This window comes from Pangasianodon hypophthalmus, chromosome 4 (assembly GCF_027358585.1).
Source record: "Pangasianodon hypophthalmus isolate fPanHyp1 chromosome 4, fPanHyp1.pri, whole genome shotgun sequence".
Lineage (NCBI taxonomy): Eukaryota > Metazoa > Chordata > Actinopteri > Siluriformes > Pangasiidae > Pangasianodon > Pangasianodon hypophthalmus.
The window spans coordinates 3602552-3622605 of NC_069713.1; the positions used below are offsets into that span (position 1 = coordinate 3602552).

Consider the following 20054-nt stretch of genomic DNA (forward strand, 5'->3'; position numbering starts at 1 on the left):
GTAGTTCACTGGGTGAATTTTCACCATCTAGTGGCTAAATGTTGTAATTATGACATGGGAATAAGCCAAACAGTAGGCGTGTCTCTTATGACGTCACTCAGGTGTAATGAAACTCAAGCTCAAAGGTGTTTCCTGACCAAAACCAGATCCTTTCTGCAGGACACAATCTCCAGTTTGAAGCTTCTCTCTCTTTCTTCGAGGGATTAACCCCACTGCAGGTGAACACTAAGAGAACAAGAACAAGAGGAAAAAGAGGGAAATTGGAGGAAAAGAGAAATAGAAATTGGTAAGTAGTGCTACAGATGAGACTACTTCCTGTTTGTATAGTTGTTTTTCACTTGATTTCTATTACTTTACAGTTCAGTTTCTGTTCAGGCTGAAACACAAAGGGCTTTCATCTTAAACAACAGGATTTTAGCTCACATTAAACATGTGGAAGTTTTGCTGTGTTACTGGAGATTATTCCAGAAAGCGGTTTGAACAACTATTCAAGATCTGTTAACTAGGAGTTCAGGGAAGTCCTGTTGTTTTTCATTCCTAATTTAGATCATTCATAACAAACCTAGTGCTTAAGGACATTAATACAATGTGGGACAATAATGCGTTTGTATTATTAATAAAAATAAGTGTCACATTTTGAAGTGTGCTGAAGGACATTATTGATTTTTACACTAAAAGTAACAAAGTGTGGTGAAGACCCAAATTTATGTTGATATATATATATAGATAGATAGATAGATAGATATAGAGATAAAATGTACTTGAGTCAGACACACTAATATTAAACTGTTTATAGTTAAAGTCTAAAAGTAACCAAATGTCACTGAAAACCTTACTTTATATACTGTATATTAACCCTCAGTGCCTAATATGTTACACATTATTATACATTATTATACATTATTAGACAGGATATTCAGATCAGGTAGATGTTAAAAACAGGACGTTTAATAATATAGAGATCCACATTTCTGAATAAGTTTGGTGTGATTGTGTACACTATGGAAAAGAGGTCGAATAACAGTGTCAGACAAATACAGAAAATGCAAATGTACAATGTGAAAAGATAATATAAAGTGTTTTAATATATATTTCAGACTACTTCCTGTTTCAAAACTGTTTGTTTTGTCATTTACTAACTTCTGAAAGTGCACTGGGTTTGTCACAGTTCAAGTGGTTCCCATGTGTTTCGTCACACAGAGAAAGCATTTACCTTAAAGAACAGAATTTAGCATAAACTAAACTGAGGAAATGTTAAAAAAAAACAGAACATAGCAGGTTAAATTATATTTAACCTGGATTAAGACTACTTCCTGTTATTACACTTAGCAATTATAATTCTAAACAAAAGTAAATAGTATTTATGAAGAATAGTTACTACTGTAACAATGTTTTTCATTTTTACACACCATTAAGTGTAACTACAAAGAGTAAAAATGTTTATTATTTTAATAAATAAAATTTGTAATCATTGACAAAGTGTCATGGTATAAGAGGAATAAAGCACTTTGGAACATGCTCTTATAGGAAAATAATCAACTATGGGCTGGTAATAGTAACGTCCCTAGGTTACGTCTGTAACCATGGTTCCCCGAGGGAAGGAGATGCTGCATCAAGCAACGCTTTTGAACGCCTCTGCATGACCACGCTCTGAATCACGTGTAATTCGTCCAACGGAATCGCGTGACATCACCGACGGGATGATGTTGCGACCCGGAAGTATAAAAACGCATGCGGCGGAGCCGGCGCCAGCTTCAGGAGAGTGAAGGAAGCGCTTGCAGGGATGCAGGAAGAATGGCACCGGGACGCAGCGTCTCGTTCCCTCGGGGAACCATGGGACCTAACCTAGGGACATTCCCCTTCGGGAACTCGAGCTGCGTCAAGCAACGCTTTGGGAACGACTATCTAACACCACCAGACTGACAAATCCCTGCCTAGTGTGGAAGGGCACAACTAGGTCGAGAGAACTGAGGAGCCGGGAGCGGCATCGAGGTCAAGGCTATAAAACCTGACAAAAGTCAGAGGGGTAGACCATCCCGCAGCATTGCAAATATCCTGGAGAGAAACACCAGAGGAGAAGGCCTTGGAGGCCACCATACTTCGCGTAGAATGAGCCTTGACCCCCAACGGAGAGGGGAGATCAGAGGACTCGTAAGAGGTAGTAATAGCATCCACTATCCAACTGCTGAGGGTCTGCTTGTTTGCAGGAAGACCCTTCTTATAAGGACCATAGCAGACAAACAGCTGGTCCGACTTCCTCCACAGGGCAGCTCTGTGGACGTATGTGTCCAGTGCTCGCCTGAAGCACGACTGGCCGTGGAACAACATAGGGCACTTAGGAACATACTCCGGTCTGGGGTAAAAAAAGGTTCTGGCCATACCAGGGGCAAACTCTAGAAAAGAGGGGGCCACAGAAAGAGCCTGAAGGTCGCTGACTCTCTTCAGGGAAGAGATGGCTAATAGAAATACAGTCTTGACTGTAAGAAATCTCAAAGACACCTCCTCCAAAGGTTCAAAGGGAGGTCTAGAAAGGAAAACCATGGCCAAACCCCAAGAAGGCACTCTAGGTCGTACTGGGGGCCTCAGCCTCCTGGTACCACGGAGGAAATGCATCACTAACGGGTTTCTCCCCAGAGATTGCCCACCCAGTGGAGCATGATATGCAGCAATAGCAGCCACATGAACTTGTAAAGTGGATGGGGATAACCCCGTGGCAAACCGCTCTTGCAGAAATTCCAGCACTGAACCAACCGGGCAGTTAACTGGGTCTAACTGACGGTCCTCACACCACGACGTGAACAGATGCCACTTAGCAGCATACGATTTCCTCGTGGAGGGAGCTCTGGATTAGAGTATGGTCTCCACAACCTCGGTCGAGAGACCCGAGGCTATGAACTGTGCCCCCTCAGGGGCCACAGCCACAGCCTCCATAGCTCCGGACGAGGGTGAAATAGGGTTCCCCCTGCCTGAGAGAGGACATCCCGTCTGATGGGAATCTCCCAAGGAGAGTCTTCGAGAAGGGCTACCAGGTCCGCAAACCATGGCCGGGCCAGCCAGTAAGGGGCTACTAATAGAAGACGTACTCCGTCTCGGCGGACCCTCTCCAAAACTCCCGGGAGCAGAGCGATCGGGGGAAAGCATACAGGCGCAGCCTCGGCCACGTCTGTACCATAGCGTCCAGTCCAAGAGGAGCTGGGTGAGTGAGGGAAAACCAGAGTGGACAGTGCAAAGTCTCTTGAGTTGCAAACAAATCAACTTGTGCTCTGTAAAACATCCTCCATATCTGCTCCACCATCCTGTAAAACATCCTCCATATCTGCTCCACCATCCAATTTATGTGCCACTTGAGATGGGGCCCTTCCCACAGACCTTGGGCAGAGCGGCCACTCATGACCGTCCCCCAGCCCGTGAGGGAGGCATCCGTTGTTAGCGTTACGCGATGACAAGGAGCCCCAACACGGGGCCTTGTAACAGGAACCATGTTACATGTTTCTTCCACACGTCTAAGGCCCATAAGCCTCACCGCGTGACCTTGATAATGTGAAACTGGTTGCCCCTCGGGGAAACCCTTTGGTCCTGAGCCACCACTGCAAGGGTCTCATGTACAGCAGGCCAAAAGGTATCACGTTGGACGCAGCTACCATCAGACCCAACAGTCTCTGATACTGTATAGCAGTGAGTGACTGGCCTTCTCTCACTCTCTTGGCCGCCATGAGGATCGAGTTGAACTGAGCAGGAGACAGACGTGCCTGCATCGTGGTCGAGTCCCACACCACACCTAGATAAGTGGTCCTCTGCACTGGAGAAAGCGCACTTTTCTTTGCGTTTAGTCTTAACCCCAATTCTTTCATATGGGCGAGAACGACATCTCGATGTCGAACCGCCATCTGCTCTGATTGAGCTAAAATCAACCAATCGTCGATGTAATTGAGTATGCGGATGTCCTGGAGTCGCAATGGAGCCAGAGCAGCATCTACACACTTGGTGAAAGTGCAGGGAGAGAGTGCAAGACCAAAGGGAAGAACCCTATATTGGTAAGCTTCGCCCCCAAAAGTAAACCTAAGGTACCTCCTGCACTGAGGAAGAATGGAAATGTGGAAGTACGCGTCTTTCAGATCTATCGTGACAAACCAGTCCTCGGACCTGATTTGAGACACGACTTGTTTGAGCGTGAGCATTTTGAACTTGAGTCTCATAACTGAGCGGTTCAGCAGACGCAGATCTAAAGTAGGACGCAACCCTCCATCTTTCTTCGGAACTATGAAATACCGGCTGTTGAACTCGGACTCTCTGTCGAGAGGAGGGACCACCTCGATGGCCTCCTTCCTCAAGAGAGTATGCACTTCTTGTTCCATGACCAGAGCCTGCTCGGGGGCCACCAGAGTGGGAAAAATCCCGTTGAATAGAGGAGGACGAGACCCAAACTGGATCTTGTAGCCTCTTTCTACAGTATGCAGGACCCATTGAGACACATTTGGCAGAAAGTCGACCAAGGGAATCAGTCTCTCGAGACTGACCTCTGGCGTATTTAGAGCGGCTAGATCGGTGCCCTGAAGCGGAGGACCGGCAGAAATAGCCGATTTAGCTGTTCTAGAGACCTTGTTGGAGGTAGCAAGCCCCCCAGAACCGCTACGGTTCCGGGTGGGAACTGGGAGAAGCGCTCGCTGGAGACCGCTGTGCCCTGAAGCACTGGGGGTGGCAGGGATGACAAAACAATCTCGCGAGGGCACTGAGGGGAGACGGGCACCGTACGATGAGGTGTACACCTCCCTTCCCCAGAGGGGCCTGCCCTCAGACGTCCTGAAAAGACAGGACTTCCTTGTCGAGGCCCTCTTATTGAGGATGACAGTCCTCAGATCTGTCATCTCCCTGGGCCTCGACCTGGAGCGCCACCCTGGCTCCTACTTTTCTGGGGGAGCGCAAGTGGTGACCCTCTTTTCTGGACCTCACGGTGTGAGGAGCTGGTACATGGCTGGGGCTGCTCCCACCGAGTAGCCCCGTAAGAGCGGCGAGGGAGAAAACCTCTGCCCTGGCGGTCTCTTTAGTGGCCCGGAGAGACTGCGGCACGACGCAGTTCAGAAATGTCACCGTAATTAATCTCTTCTCCCTCGTCCAACTCTTTAAGCAGGTCAGCCTGGTATGCCTGCAACACCGCCATGGTGTGTAGGCAAGCACCAGCCTGACCCACCGCCTTGTACGCTTTGCCCACCAAAGCCGAGGAGGTCCGAAGCGGCTTGGAGGGCAGTACCGGGGCCTTAAGGGACGATGCACCACCGGGAGAGAGACAGCTCGCAAGCGTCTCCTCAACCCGGGGAATCGCCCCTTAACCGCGCTCCTCCAGTCCCACCACATTAGAGTAGTGAGAACATGGGGACTGAAGAAGCGGGCTGAGTACGGATTGTTCCACGATCTGGACACCTCGGTGTGCAAATCGGGAAAGAAGGGTAGGCCCCGGCGTGGAGGCAGTGACTTAGATTGCAGAAAACGCTCATCTAACTTGCTGCGTGGACGTGCCTCCTGCTTTTCAGGAGGCCAGTCAATATTTAGCTTAGCGACAGCTCGAGTCACCACCTCCAATATCTCCTCAAACTGGACAGACTGTGGTGGCAAACCCACAGACTAGTCCTCAGCGGCGCTCCCCTCACCTCCCTCCTCAGAGGAAGACAAGAGGAGCATAGAGCCCTCTCCCGGGGGGGGGGGGAAGAAACCGTTTCAAAACGTGCTTCCGTTCCCTGAGAGTGAGCACTGGATCTGGCAGGTTAGGAAGAAGAAAGGGCTCTGCCCGTCTCCATTCCCTCTGCCAAATCCATCTGGGAACCCCACGATCTGAGCCGTCGCTCTGCCTCGGCAGAAGTGGGACCCGAACCGCGAGGCACTGTAGAGAGAGCACCCTCCTCAAAGACCGCCCTCCGGGAGCAGAGCGTACGCAGCGAAAGACAGACGCAATGCAGGCAATCAGCTCGCTCAAGAGCTGAACGAGCATGCTCCGCTCCCAAACAAGCCACACACAGACTGTGAGTATCCCCACCCATAATGAAATGTGGGCAGGGAGAAACACACAGTCTAAATGACTGCTTGTCAAGGCTTCTTTTCGCCTTATATATATATATATATATATATATATATATATATATATATATATATATATATATATATATATATATATATATATATATAAAGACAGCAATAAATCAGACGAACACACATAGAGCGCTTACTGAACAACAGAAGCTGGCATTGGCTCCACCGCATGCGCTTATATACTTAAGGGTCGCTACGTCATCCCGCAGGTGACGTCACGCGATTCCGTTGGACGGATTACGCAGAGGCATTCCCAAAGCGTTGCTTGACGCAGCTCGAGTTCCCGAAGGGGAACTCTGCTTTTTATCACATGCAACATCCCTGATTATTTTCCTATAACAGAACAACACTGAGTGTTTCATTCCTTTCTTGGATAATTAAATATGCATACAGTGTGTAAGGATTGCAATGTGTAAAGGTTTCTGTGATCTAAATCCACTCTCATCATGTCTCCTGTGTCAGTCATGGCTTCCTCCAGCAGTGTCCTGTGTGAAGATCAGCTCCAGTGCTCCATCTGTCTGGAGGTGTTCACTGATCCAGTCTCTACTCCATGTGGACACAACTTCTGTATGATCTGTCTCAGAGAGTTCTGGGACAGCAGTTCACACTGCCAGTGTCCAATGTGTAAGACGGAATTCCCTAAACGTCCTGATCTACGTGTGAATACATTCATCTCTGCACTTGCTGCTTCATTTAAGAAGTCAGTTCAGGAGAAATCCAGCAGCGCTGCAGAAAAACTCAGCCAATCTCTAGTGCTCTGTGATATCTGCTGTGAAAAGAAACTTGCAGCTCTGAAGTCCTGCCTGATCTGTATGACCTCTTACTGCAAGACTCACCTGGAACCTCATGAGAGAGTTTCTTCATTAAAGAAGCACAAACTGATGGAGCCTGTGGAGAACCTGGAGGACTACATCTGCCAGAAACATGAGAGACCCCTGGAGCTGTTCTGTAGAGATGACCAGACGTGTGTGTGTCAGTTCTGTACTGAGGGAGACCACAAAACTCACAGCACCGTTCCTATAGAGGAGGCGGCTGAAGAGAAGAAGGTGAGTGACTGAAAATTAATGAAGGATAATGTTTGCAAATCCTTTAGCCTCAGAAATATGACCTCTGTCTTATGAGTGAATACATGATGTATATTTTTCTCAGACTGAGTTGGGAAAGACACGAGCAGAAGTTCAGCAGATGATCCAGGAGCGACTGAAGAAGATTGAGGAACTCAAACACTCTGTAGAACTCAATAAAGTGAGTCTCTTAACTCACCTACAAAATAGCTTTTTTATAAAAACACATTAGCAGAATCAGGATCTATTAATATGAAATAAAGTGATTCAGCTTGATTTGTCTCCTGTTAGAAAAACACAGAGAAGGAGAAACTAGACGTTGTGGAGATCTTCAGTGCTCTGATGCGCTGCATTGAGAGAAGCCAGGCTGAGCTGCTTAAGGTGATGGAGGAGAAGCAGAACGCAGCAGAGAGGCAGGCTGAAGAGTTGATTAAAGAGCTGGAGCAGGAAATCACTGAGCTAAAGAGGAGAAACACTGAGCTGGAGCAGCTCTCATACACTGAGGATCATCTCCACCTCCTACAGGTCAGAGTCCCTCTGTTTCTCAATAGCAATGCAGCACATGACAGGACAGCAGTCCCCATGCTGAGGGATTTCTCCTCTCTCCTGCTGTACTGTAGATTTCCCCGTCACTGTGCAGCCCTCCACACACCCAGGACTGGACTGACGTCACAATTACCTCTCATCTGAGTGTGGAGACTCTGAGGAGAAATCTGTCTCAGCTTCAGCAAACTCTCAGTGAGGAAATGGAGAAGCTACCAGAGATTAGTAAGTATTCACTCATCTGTAAGAACTTTATGGTCAGAGAGAATTTGTTGTAAGAAGAAAACATTATTTTAGAAGTGTAGAGATATCCTGATAATTAACATATTCTTTCTTTCTTTCTTTCTTTCTTTCATCTTCAGCTGTTGTTACAGAAAATTAATCAACACCTTCTGACCAATCAGAATCCAACAGTGCTGTAGTATAACGTGTAATAATCAATCATTTAAGAAAGGCAATATAATTTTGAACAGACAGTAACATTGTCCAATATTATTTTCCAAACAGAACTGAAGAGAATTCAACAATATGCAGGTCTGTGAGCTCTTATTGATCACATGACTGTATATATATTTCTTCACTGTTACACACTGTGCAGTGATAAATCTGATGTACGCTGTGTTTCTGTCTCTCAGTGAATGTGACTCTGGATCCTGATACAGCTCATCCTCAACTCATCCTGTCTGATGATATGAAAGAAGTTACATGTGGAGACAAAAAACAGAAGCTCTCTGATAATCCAGAGAGGTTTCGTTATTGTGCCTGTGTGCTGGGGAAGGAGGAATTCTCTTCAGGGAGATTTTACTATGAGGTGCAGGTCAGAGGAAAGACTAAGTGGGATTTAGGAGTGGTCCAAGAGTCCATTAACAGGAAAGGGAAGATTACAGCCAGTCCTGAGAATGGATACTGGTGTGTGTGGCTGAGGAATAAGACTGAATATAAGGCTCTGGACTCACCCTCTGTCGCCCTCTCCTTGAAACAGGCTCCTCAGAAGGTGGGAGTGTTTGTAGATTGTGAGGAGGGTCTGATCTCCTTCTATGATGTTGATGCCAAATCTCATATTTACTCTTTCACTGGTCTGTCTTTCACTGAGAAACTTTATCCAGTCTTCAGCCCCTGCACTAATGATGGAGGTAAAAACTCAGCACCACTGATCATCTGTCCTGTTAGTCAAATCTAATCCTAATTTTCTAATCTTAAAAACTAATCTTATACTTTCTTAATAAAGATTTAAACCCTGTTGATATGTCATTCATGATTTTGATCATTTAAATGCATTTTCACATTCAAATAAAAAGATCTGTATCAGTAGAATTGAATTGTAGAGTTGTAAAATGTTTTACTGTCGCTGTCATGTTTTAATGTTCTTGATTCAGCTGCATGATAATTAAATTTCATCTTTTTTTCCATCCGACTCTGTGTGATTTACATTCCTGTACCCCATGCCACTGTGTACGTTCACACTAGGAAAGACAAATCAACAGGAGCCCATTCACTTTCTGTGTACATGTGCATGGATATGTCAGCTGTGGTTTTATCTTATCCTGTCAAATACGACCTCTCATTACACGTGTATAGAGACATAATGAAGAAAAATAAAACTGATGAGCGTACATCACTAGTACAGTTAGCTTGCTTTTCTAAGCAGCAAAAATGAAGCTAGTGCTAGGCCTTACACTTAACATGTCCATCAAACTTAAATACATTTCAGCTTCTACCATTTCTAATCACAACTGAAAATGCTGCACAGTGCACCACCACAAGACACATCACATCAGGAGTCGTCGCTACACGCCCAGTAGCGTGAACATAACACACTATACTCTCATAACGAACATAACCACCAGCGTGGGTTTCCGTTGATGTATTTTAGTTCAGGTTTTTCTTATTTACAGCTACTTCAGACTCATTTCTATCTCAGCTTCACTCAAATGAATCTTAGATAACTGTAGTCTGCTAAATGTGTTCCTTTTATTGCCTCACTACCACAAAACCTGCATAAATGGTGTTTTTCACTTAAATTAGATTGATAAGAGGATGAATTGGAGAGTGATGTAACATGTAACATGATATGTAAATAAGGGACTAGTGGGCGGAGCTCGCGTCCACACAGGTTTCTTTCACTCTCGCTCACTGATATCATAAACTGCAGAGATTTTTTTTTTTTACATAAATTGTTCTCATAAAAACATATATGTGTCAAGAACTGATGTTTATTTTTACCCTGACAGAAAAAAAAATTTACGAATAAATGTTTTAAAGTAAATTAAATGTGTTTTTCTTCATTTCTCCAGCATGCTCCTATAACAAAATTAATATCTTTAGTAAAAAAATCCTTACTGGAAATGTACACAGTGCAGATTTTATTAGAGAGATGGAGACAGTATAAATCTCTGTAGTTCACTGGGTGAATTTTCACCATCTAGTGGCTAAATGTTGTAATTATGACATGGGAATAAGCCAAACAGTAGGCGTGTCTCTTATGACGTCACTCAGGTGTAATGAAACTCAAGCTCAAAGGTGTTTCCTGACCAAAACCAGATCCTTTCTGCAGGACACAATCTCCAGTTTGAAGCTTCTCTCTCTTTCTTCGAGGGATTAACCCCACTGCAGGTGAACACTAAGAGAACAAGAACAAGAGGAAAAAGAGGGAAATTGGAGGAAAAGAGAAATAGAAATTGGTAAGTAGTGCTACAGATGAGACTACTTCCTGTTTGTATAGTTGTTTTTCACTTGATTTCTATTACTTTACAGTTCAGTTTCTGTTCAGGCTGAAACACAAAGGGCTTTCATCTTAAACAACAGGATTTTAGCTCACATTAAACATGTGGAAGTTTTGCTGTGTTACTGGAGATTATTCCAGAAAGCGGTTTGAACAACTATTCAAGATCTGTTAACTAGGAGTTCAGGGAAGTCCTGTTGTTTTTCATTCCTAATTTAGATCATTCATAACAAACCTAGTGCTTAAGGACATTAATACAATGTGGGACAATAATGCGTTTGTATTATTAATAAAAATAAGTGTCACATTTTGAAGTGTGCTGAAGGACATTATTGATTTTTACACTAAAAGTAACAAAGTGTGGTGAAGACCCAAATTTATGTTGATATATATATATAGATAGATAGATAGATAGATATAGAGATAAAATGTACTTGAGTCAGACACACTAATATTAAACTGTTTATAGTTAAAGTCTAAAAGTAACCAAATGTCACTGAAAACCTTACTTTATATACTGTATATTAACCCTCAGTGCCTAATATGTTACACATTATTATACATTATTATACATTATTAGACAGGATATTCAGATCAGGTAGATGTTAAAAACAGGACGTTTAATAATATAGAGATCCACATTTCTGAATAAGTTTGGTGTGATTGTGTACACTATGGAAAAGAGGTCGAATAACAGTGTCAGACAAATACAGAAAATGCAAATGTACAATGTGAAAAGATAATATAAAGTGTTTTAATATATATTTCAGACTACTTCCTGTTTCAAAACTGTTTGTTTTGTCATTTACTAACTTCTGAAAGTGCACTGGGTTTGTCACAGTTCAAGTGGTTCCCATGTGTTTCGTCACACAGAGAAAGCATTTACCTTAAAGAACAGAATTTAGCATAAACTAAACTGAGGAAATGTTAAAAAAAAAACAGAACATAGCAGGTTAAATTATATTTAACCTGGATTAAGACTACTTCCTGTTATTACACTTAGCAATTATAATTCTAAACAAAAGTAAATAGTATTTATGAAGAATAGTTACTACTGTAACAATGTTTTTCATTTTTACACACCATTAAGTGTAACTACAAAGAGTAAAAATGTTTATTATTTTAATAAATAAAATTTGTAATCATTGACAAAGTGTCATGGTATAAGAGGAATAAAGCACTTTGGAACATGCTCTTATAGGAAAATAATCAACTATGGGCTGGTAATAGTAACGTCCCTAGGTTACGTCTGTAACCATGGTTCCCCGAGGGAAGGAGATGCTGCATCAAGCAACGCTTTTGAACGCCTCTGCATGACCACGCTCTGAATCACGTGTAATTCGTCCAACGGAATCGCGTGACATCACCGACGGGATGATGTTGCGACCCGGAAGTATAAAAACGCATGCGGCGGAGCCGGCGCCAGCTTCAGGAGAGTGAAGGAAGCGCTTGCAGGGATGCAGGAAGAATGGCACCGGGACGCAGCGTCTCGTTCCCTCGGGGAACCATGGGACCTAACCTAGGGACATTCCCCTTCGGGAACTCGAGCTGCGTCAAGCAACGCTTTGGGAACGACTATCTAACACCACCAGACTGACAAATCCCTGCCTAGTGTGGAAGGGCACAACTAGGTCGAGAGAACTGAGGAGCCGGGAGCGGCATCGAGGTCAAGGCTATAAAACCTGACAAAAGTCAGAGGGGTAGACCATCCCGCAGCATTGCAAATATCCTGGAGAGAAACACCAGAGGAGAAGGCCTTGGAGGCCACCATACTTCGCGTAGAATGAGCCTTGACCCCCAACGGAGAGGGGAGATCAGAGGACTCGTAAGAGGTAGTAATAGCATCCACTATCCAACTGCTGAGGGTCTGCTTGTTTGCAGGAAGACCCTTCTTATAAGGACCATAGCAGACAAACAGCTGGTCCGACTTCCTCCACAGGGCAGCTCTGTGGACGTATGTGTCCAGTGCTCGCCTGAAGCACGACTGGCCGTGGAACAACATAGGGCACTTAGGAACATACTCCGGTCTGGGGTAAAAAAAGGTTCTGGCCATACCAGGGGCAAACTCTAGAAAAGAGGGGGCCACAGAAAGAGCCTGAAGGTCGCTGACTCTCTTCAGGGAAGAGATGGCTAATAGAAATACAGTCTTGGCTGTAAGAAATCTCAAAGACACCTCCTCCAAAGGTTCAAAGGGAGGTCTAGAAAGGAAAACCATGGCCAAACCCCAAGAAGGCACTCTAGGTCGTACTGGGGGCCTCAGCCTCCTGGTACCACGGAGGAAATGCATCACTAACGGGTTTCTCCCCAGAGATTGCCCACCCAGTGGAGCATGATATGCAGCAATAGCAGCCACATGAACTTGTAAAGTGGATGGGGATAACCCCGTGGCAAACCGCTCTTGCAGAAATTCCAGCACTGAACCAACCGGGCAGTTAACTGGGTCTAACTGACGGTCCTCACACCACGACGTGAACAGATGCCACTTAGCAGCATACGATTTCCTCGTGGAGGGAGCTCTGGATTAGAGTATGGTCTCCACAACCTCGGTCGAGAGACCCGAGGCTATGAACTGTGCCCCCTCAGGGGCCACAGCCACAGCCTCCATAGCTCCGGACGAGGGTGAAATAGGGTTCCCCCTGCCTGAGAGAGGACATCCCGTCTGATGGGAATCTCCCAAGGAGAGTCTTCGAGAAGGGCTACCAGGTCCGCAAACCATGGCCGGGCCAGCCAGTAAGGGGCTACTAATAGAAGACGTACTCCGTCTCGGCGGACCCTCTCCAAAACTCCCGGGAGCAGAGCGATCGGGGGAAAGCATACAGGCGCAGCCTCGGCCACGTCTGTACCATAGCGTCCAGTCCAAGAGGAGCTGGGTGAGTGAGGGAAAACCAGAGTGGACAGTGCAAAGTCTCTTGAGTTGCAAACAAATCAACTTGTGCTCTGTAAAACATCCTCCATATCTGCTCCACCATCCTGTAAAACATCCTCCATATCTGCTCCACCATCCAATTTATGTGCCACTTGAGATGGGGCCCTTCCCACAGACCTTGGGCAGAGCGGCCACTCATGACCGTCCCCCAGCCCGTGAGGGAGGCATCCGTTGTTAGCGTTACGCGATGACAAGGAGCCCCAACACGGGGCCTTGTAACAGGAACCATGTTACATGTTTCTTCCACACGTCTAAGGCCCATAAGCCTCACCGCGTGACCTTGATAATGTGAAACTGGTTGCCCCTCGGGGAAACCCTTTGGTCCTGAGCCACCACTGCAAGGGTCTCATGTACAGCAGGCCAAAAGGTATCACGTTGGACGCAGCTACCATCAGACCCAACAGTCTCTGATACTGTATAGCAGTGAGTGACTGGCCTTCTCTCACTCTCTTGGCCGCCATGAGGATCGAGTTGAACTGAGCAGGAGACAGACGTGCCTGCATCGTGGTCGAGTCCCACACCACACCTAGATAAGTGGTCCTCTGCACTGGAGAAAGCGCACTTTTCTTTGCGTTTAGTCTTAACCCCAATTCTTTCATATGGGCGAGAACGACATCTCGATGTCGAACCGCCATCTGCTCTGATTGAGCTAAAATCAACCAATCGTCGATGTAATTGAGTATGCGGATGTCCTGGAGTCGCAATGGAGCCAGAGCAGCATCTACACACTTGGTGAAAGTGCAGGGAGAGAGTGCAAGACCAAAGGGAAGAACCCTATATTGGTAAGCTTCGCCCCCAAAAGTAAACCTAAGGTACCTCCTGCACTGAGGAAGAATGGAAATGTGGAAGTACGCGTCTTTCAGATCTATCGTGACAAACCAGTCCTCAGACCTGATTTGAGACACGACTTGTTTGAGCGTGAGCATTTTGAACTTGAGTCTCATAACTGAGCGGTTCAGCAGACGCAGATCTAAAGTAGGACGCAACCCTCCATCTTTCTTCGGAACTATGAAATACCGGCTGTTGAACTCGGACTCTCTGTCGAGAGGAGGGACCACCTCGATGGCCTCCTTCCTCAAGAGAGTATGCACTTCTTGTTCCATGACCAGAGCCTGCTCGGGGGCCACCAGAGTGGGAAAAATCCCGTTGAATAGAGGAGGACGAGACCCAAACTGGATCTTGTAGCCTCTTTCTACAGTATGCAGGACCCATTGAGACACATTTGGCAGAAAGTCGACCAAGGGAATCAGTCTCTCGAGACTGACCTCTGGCGTATTTAGAGCGGCTAGATCGGTGCCCTGAAGCGGAGGACCGGCAGAAATAGCCGATTTAGCTGTTCTAGAGACCTTGTTGGAGGTAGCAAGCCCCCCAGAACCGCTACGGTTCCGGGTGGGAACTGGGAGAAGCGCTCGCTGGAGACCGCTGTGCCCTGAAGCACTGGGGGTGGCAGGGATGACAAAACAATCTCGCGAGGGCACTGAGGGGAGACGGGCACCGTACGATGAGGTGTACACCTCCCTTCCCCAGAGGGGCCTGCCCTCAGACGTCCTGAAAAGACAGGACTTCCTTGTCGAGGCCCTCTTATTGAGGATGACAGTCCTCAGATCTGTCATCTCCCTGGGCCTCGACCTGGAGCGCCACCCTGGCTCCTACTTTTCTGGGGGAGCGCAAGTGGTGACCCTCTTTTCTGGACCTCACGGTGTGAGGAGCTGGTACATGGCTGGGGCTGCTCCCACCGAGCAGCCCCGTAAGAGCGGCGAGGGAGAAAACCTCTGCCCTGGCGGTCTCTTTAGTGGCCCGGAGAGACTGCGGCACGACGCAGTTCAGAAATGTCACCGTAATTAATCTCTTCTCCCTCGTCCAACTCTTTAAGCAGGTCAGCCTGGTATGCCTGCAACACCGCCATGGTGTGTAGGCAAGCACCAGCCTGACCCACCGCCTTGTACGCTTTGCCCACCAAAGCCGAGGAGGTCCGAAGCGGCTTGGAGGGCAGTACCGGGGCCTTAAGGGACGATGCACCACCGGGAGAGAGACAGCTCGCAAGCGTCTCCTCAACCCGGGGAATCGCCCCTTAACCGCGCTCCTCCAGTCCCACCACATTAGAGTAGTGAGAACATGGGGACTGAAGAAGCGGGCTGAGTACGGATTGTTCCACGATCTGGACACCTCGGTGTGCAAATCGGGAAAGAAGGGTAGGCCCCGGCGTGGAGGCAGTGACTTAGATTGCAGAAAACGCTCATCTAACTTGCTGCGTGGACGTGCCTCCTGCTTTTCAGGAGGCCAGTCAATATTTAGCTTAGCGACAGCTCGAGTCACCACCTCCAATATCTCCTCAAACTGGACAGACTGTGGTGGCAAACCCACAGACTAGTCCTCAGCGGCGCTCCCCTCACCTCCCTCCTCAGAGGAAGACAAGAGGAGCATAGAGCCCTCTCCCGGGGGGGGGGGGGGAAGAAACCGTTTCAAAACGTGCTTCCGTTCCCTGAGAGTGAGCACTGGATCTGGCAGGTTAGGAAGAAGAAAGGGCTCTGCCCGTCTCCATTCCCTCTGCCAAATCCATCTGGGAACCCCACGATCTGAGCCGTCGCTCTGCCTCGGCAGAAGTGGGACCCGAACCGCGAGGCACTGTAGAGAGAGCACCCTCCTCAAAGACCGCCCTCCGGGAGCAGAGCGTACGCAGCGAAAGACAGACGCAATGCAGGCAATCAGCTCGCTCAAGAGCTGAACGAGCATGCTCCGCTCCCAAACAAGCCACACACAGACTGTGAGTATCCCCACCCATAATGAAATGTGGGCAGGGAGAAACACACAGTCTAAATGACTGCTTGTCAAGGCTTCTTTTCGCCTTATATATATATATATATATATATATATATATATATATATATATATATATATATATATATATATATATATATATATATATATAAAGACAGCAATAAATCAGACGAACACACATAGAGCGCTTACTGAACAACAGAAGCTGGCGTTGGCTCCACCGCATGCGCTTATATACTTAAGGGTCGCTACGTCATCCCGCAGGTGACGTCACGCGATTCCGTTGGACGGATTACGCAGAGGCATTCCCAAAGCGTTGCTTGACGCAGCTCGAGTTCCCGAAGGGGAACTCTGCTTTTTATCACATGCAACATCCCTGATTATTTTCCTATAACAGAACAACACTGAGTGTTTCATTCCTTTCTTGGATAATTAAATATGCATACAGTGTGTAAGGATTGCAATGTGTAAAGGTTTCTGTGATCTAAATCCACTCTCATCATGTCTCCTGTGTCAGTCATGGCTTCCTCCAGCAGTGTCCTGTGTGAAGATCAGCTCCAGTGCTCCATCTGTCTGGAGGTGTTCACTGATCCAGTCTCTACTCCATGTGGACACAACTTCTGTATGATCTGTCTCAGAGAGTTCTGGGACAGCAGTTCACACTGCCAGTGTCCAATGTGTAAGACGGAATTCCCTAAACGTCCTGATCTACGTGTGAATACATTCATCTCTGCACTTGCTGCTTCATTTAAGAAGTCAGTTCAGGAGAAATCCAGCAGCGCTGCAGAAAAACTCAGCCAATCTCTAGTGCTCTGTGATATCTGCTGTGAAAAGAAACTTGCAGCTCTGAAGTCCTGCCTGATCTGTATGACCTCTTACTGCAAGACTCACCTGGAACCTCATGAGAGAGTTTCTTCATTAAAGAAGCACAAACTGATGGAGCCTGTGGAGAACCTGGAGGACTACATCTGCCAGAAACATGAGAGACCCCTGGAGCTGTTCTGTAGAGATGACCAGACGTGTGTGTGTCAGTTCTGTACTGAGGGAGACCACAAAACTCACAGCACCGTTCCTATAGAGGAGGCGGCTGAAGAGAAGAAGGTGAGTGACTGAAAATTAATGAAGGATAATGTTTGCAAATCCTTTAGCCTCAGAAATATGACCTCTGTCTTATGAGTGAATACATGATATATATTTTTCTCAGACTGAGTTGGGAAAGACACGAGCAGAAGTTCAGCAGATGATCCAGGAGCGACTGAAGAAGATTGAGGAACTCAAACACTCTGTAGAACTCAATAAAGTGAGTCTCTTAACTCACCTACAAAATAGCTTTTTTATAAAAACACATTAGCAGAATCAGGATCTATTAATATGAAATAAAGTGATTCAGCTTGATTTGTCTCCTGTTAGAAAAACACAGAGAAGGAGAAACTAGACGTTGTGGAGATCTTCAGTGCTCTGATGCGCTGCATTGAGAGAAGCCAGGCTGAGCTGCTTAAGGTGATGGAGGAGAAGCAGAACGCAGCAGAGAGGCAGGCTGAAGAGTTGATTAAAGAGCTGGAGCAGGAAATCACTGAGCTAAAGAGGAGAAACACTGAGCTGGAGCAGCTCTCATACACTGAGGATCATCTCCACCTCCTACAGGTCAGAGTCCCTCTGTTTCTCAATAGCAATGCAGCACATGACAGGACAGCAGTCCCCATGCTGAGGGATTTCTCCTCTCTCCTGCTGTACTGTAGATTTCCCCGTCACTGTGCAGCCCTCCACACACCCAGGACTGGACTGACGTCACAATTACCTCTCATCTGAGTGTGGAGACTCTGAGGAGAAATCTGTCTCAGCTTCAGCAAACTCTCAGTGAGGAAATGGAGAAGCTACCAGAGATTAGTAAGTATTCACTCATCTGTAAGAACTTTATGGTCAGAGAGAATTTGTTGTAAGAAGAAAACATTATTTTAGAAGTGTAGAGATATCCTGATAATTAACATATTCTTTCTTTCTTTCTTTCTTTCTTTCATCTTCAGCTGTTGTTACAGAAAATTAATCAACACCTTCTGACCAATCAGAATCCAACAGTGCTGTAGTATAACGTGTAATAATCAATCATTTAAGAAAGGCAATATAATTTTGAACAGACAGTAACATTGTCCAATATTATTTTCCAAACAGAACTGAAGAGAATTCAACAATATGCAGGTCTGTGAGCTCTTATTGATCACATGACTGTATATATATTTCTTCACTGTTACACACTGTGCAGTGATAAATCTGATGTACGCTGTGTTTCTGTCTCTCAGTGAATGTGACTCTGGATCCTGATACAGCTCATCCTCAACTCATCCTGTCTGATGATATGAAAGAAGTTACATGTGGAGACAAAAAACAGAAGCTCTCTGATAATCCAGAGAGGTTTCGTTATTGTGCCTGTGTGCTGGGGAAGGAGGAATTCTCTTCAGGGAGATTTTACTATGAGGTGCAGGTCAGAGGAAAGACTAAGTGGGATTTAGGAGTGGTCCAAGAGTCCATTAACAGGAAAGGGAAGATTACAGCCAGTCCTGAGAATGGATACTGGTGTGTGTGGCTGAGGAATAAGACTGAATATAAGGCTCTGGACTCACCCTCTGTCGCCCTCTCCTTGAAACAGGCTCCTCAGAAGGTGGGAGTGTTTGTAGATTGTGAGGAGGGTCTGATCTCCTTCTATGATGTTGATGCCAAATCTCATATTTACTCTTTCACTGGTCTGTCTTTCACTGAGAAACTTTATCCAGTCTTCAGCCCCTGCACTAATGATGGAGGTAAAAACTCAGCACCACTGATCATCTGTCCTGTTAGTCAAATCTAATCCTAATTTTCTAATCTTAAAAACTAATCTTATACTTTCTTAATAAAGATTTAAACCCTGTTGATATGTCATTCATGATTTTGATCATTTAAATGCATTTTCACATTCAAATAAAAAGATCTGTATCAGTAGAATTGAATTGTAGAGTTGTAAAATGTTTTACTGTCGCTGTCATGTTTTAATGTTCTTGATTCAGCTGCATGATAATTAAATTTCATCTTTTTTTCCATCCGACTCTGTGTGATTTACATTCCTGTACCCCATGCCACTGTGTACGTTCACACTAGGAAAGACAAATCAACAGGAGCCCATTCACTTTCTGTGTACATGTGCATGGATATGTCAGCTGTGGTTTTATCTTATCCTGTCAAATACGACCTCTCATTACACGTGTATAGAGACATAATGAAGAAAAATAAAACTGATGAGCGTACATCACTAGTACAGTTAGCTTGCTTTTCTAAGCAGCAAAAATGAAGCTAGTGCTAGGCCTTACACTTAACATGTCCATCAAACTTAAATACATTTCAGCTTCTACCATTTCTAATCACAACTGAAAATGCTGCACAGTGCACCACCACAAGACACATCACATCAGGAGTCGTCGCTACACGCCCACTAGCGTGAACATAACACACTATACTCTCATAACGAACATAACCACCAGCGTGGGTTTCCGTTGATGTATTTTAGTTCAGGTTTTTCTTATTTACAGCTACTTCAGACTCATTTCTATCTCAGCTTCACTCAAATGAATCTTAGATAACTGTAGTCTGCTAAATGTGTTCCTTTTATTGCCTCACTACCACAAAACCTGCATAAATGGTGTTTTTCACTTAAATTAGATTGATAAGAGGATGAATTGGAGAGTGATGTAACATGTAACATGATATGTAAATAAGGGACTAGTGGGCGGAGCTCGCGTCCACACAGGTTTCTTTCACTCTCGCTCACTGATATGATAAACTGCAGAGATTTTTTTTTTTTTACATAAATTGTTCTCATAAAAACATATATGTGTCAAGAACTGATGTTTATTTTTACCCTGACAGAAAAAAAAATTTACGAATAAATGTTTTAAAGTAAATTAAATGTGTT

At 45.5% G+C, this 20054-nt stretch overlaps 2 protein-coding genes across 4 annotated transcripts; both read left to right on the forward strand.

Annotated features, from left to right (window-relative positions):
• The first annotated feature begins 14 nt into the window (after window positions 1-14).
• Window positions 15-9824, forward strand: LOC128318119 (E3 ubiquitin-protein ligase TRIM39-like). 2 transcript variants are annotated; one of them, XM_053233333.1, is made up of 7 exons: window positions 15-286; window positions 6544-7127; window positions 7231-7326; window positions 7437-7670; window positions 7766-7913; window positions 8196-8222; window positions 8324-9824. In XM_053233333.1, the coding sequence occupies exons 2-7, from the start codon at window positions 6546-6548 to the stop codon at window positions 8866-8868; spliced, it is 1632 nt and encodes a 543-aa protein (XP_053089308.1). In that variant the 5' UTR covers window positions 15-286; window positions 6544-6545; the 3' UTR covers window positions 8869-9824. The 2 variants fall into 2 exon arrangements, with proteins under 2 accessions (XP_053089308.1, XP_053089309.1); XM_053233334.1 differs by having other exon boundaries at window positions 15-218.
• Window positions 9825-10097: 273 nt separating this feature from the next.
• Window positions 10098-20023, forward strand: LOC128318118 (E3 ubiquitin-protein ligase TRIM39-like). 2 transcript variants are annotated; one of them, XM_053233331.1, is made up of 7 exons: window positions 10098-10369; window positions 16632-17215; window positions 17319-17414; window positions 17525-17758; window positions 17854-18001; window positions 18284-18310; window positions 18412-20023. In XM_053233331.1, the coding sequence occupies exons 2-7, from the start codon at window positions 16634-16636 to the stop codon at window positions 18954-18956; spliced, it is 1632 nt and encodes a 543-aa protein (XP_053089306.1). In that variant the 5' UTR covers window positions 10098-10369; window positions 16632-16633; the 3' UTR covers window positions 18957-20023. The 2 variants fall into 2 exon arrangements, with proteins under 2 accessions (XP_053089306.1, XP_053089307.1); XM_053233332.1 differs by having other exon boundaries at window positions 10098-10301.
• Window positions 20024-20054: the final 31 nt, after the last annotated feature.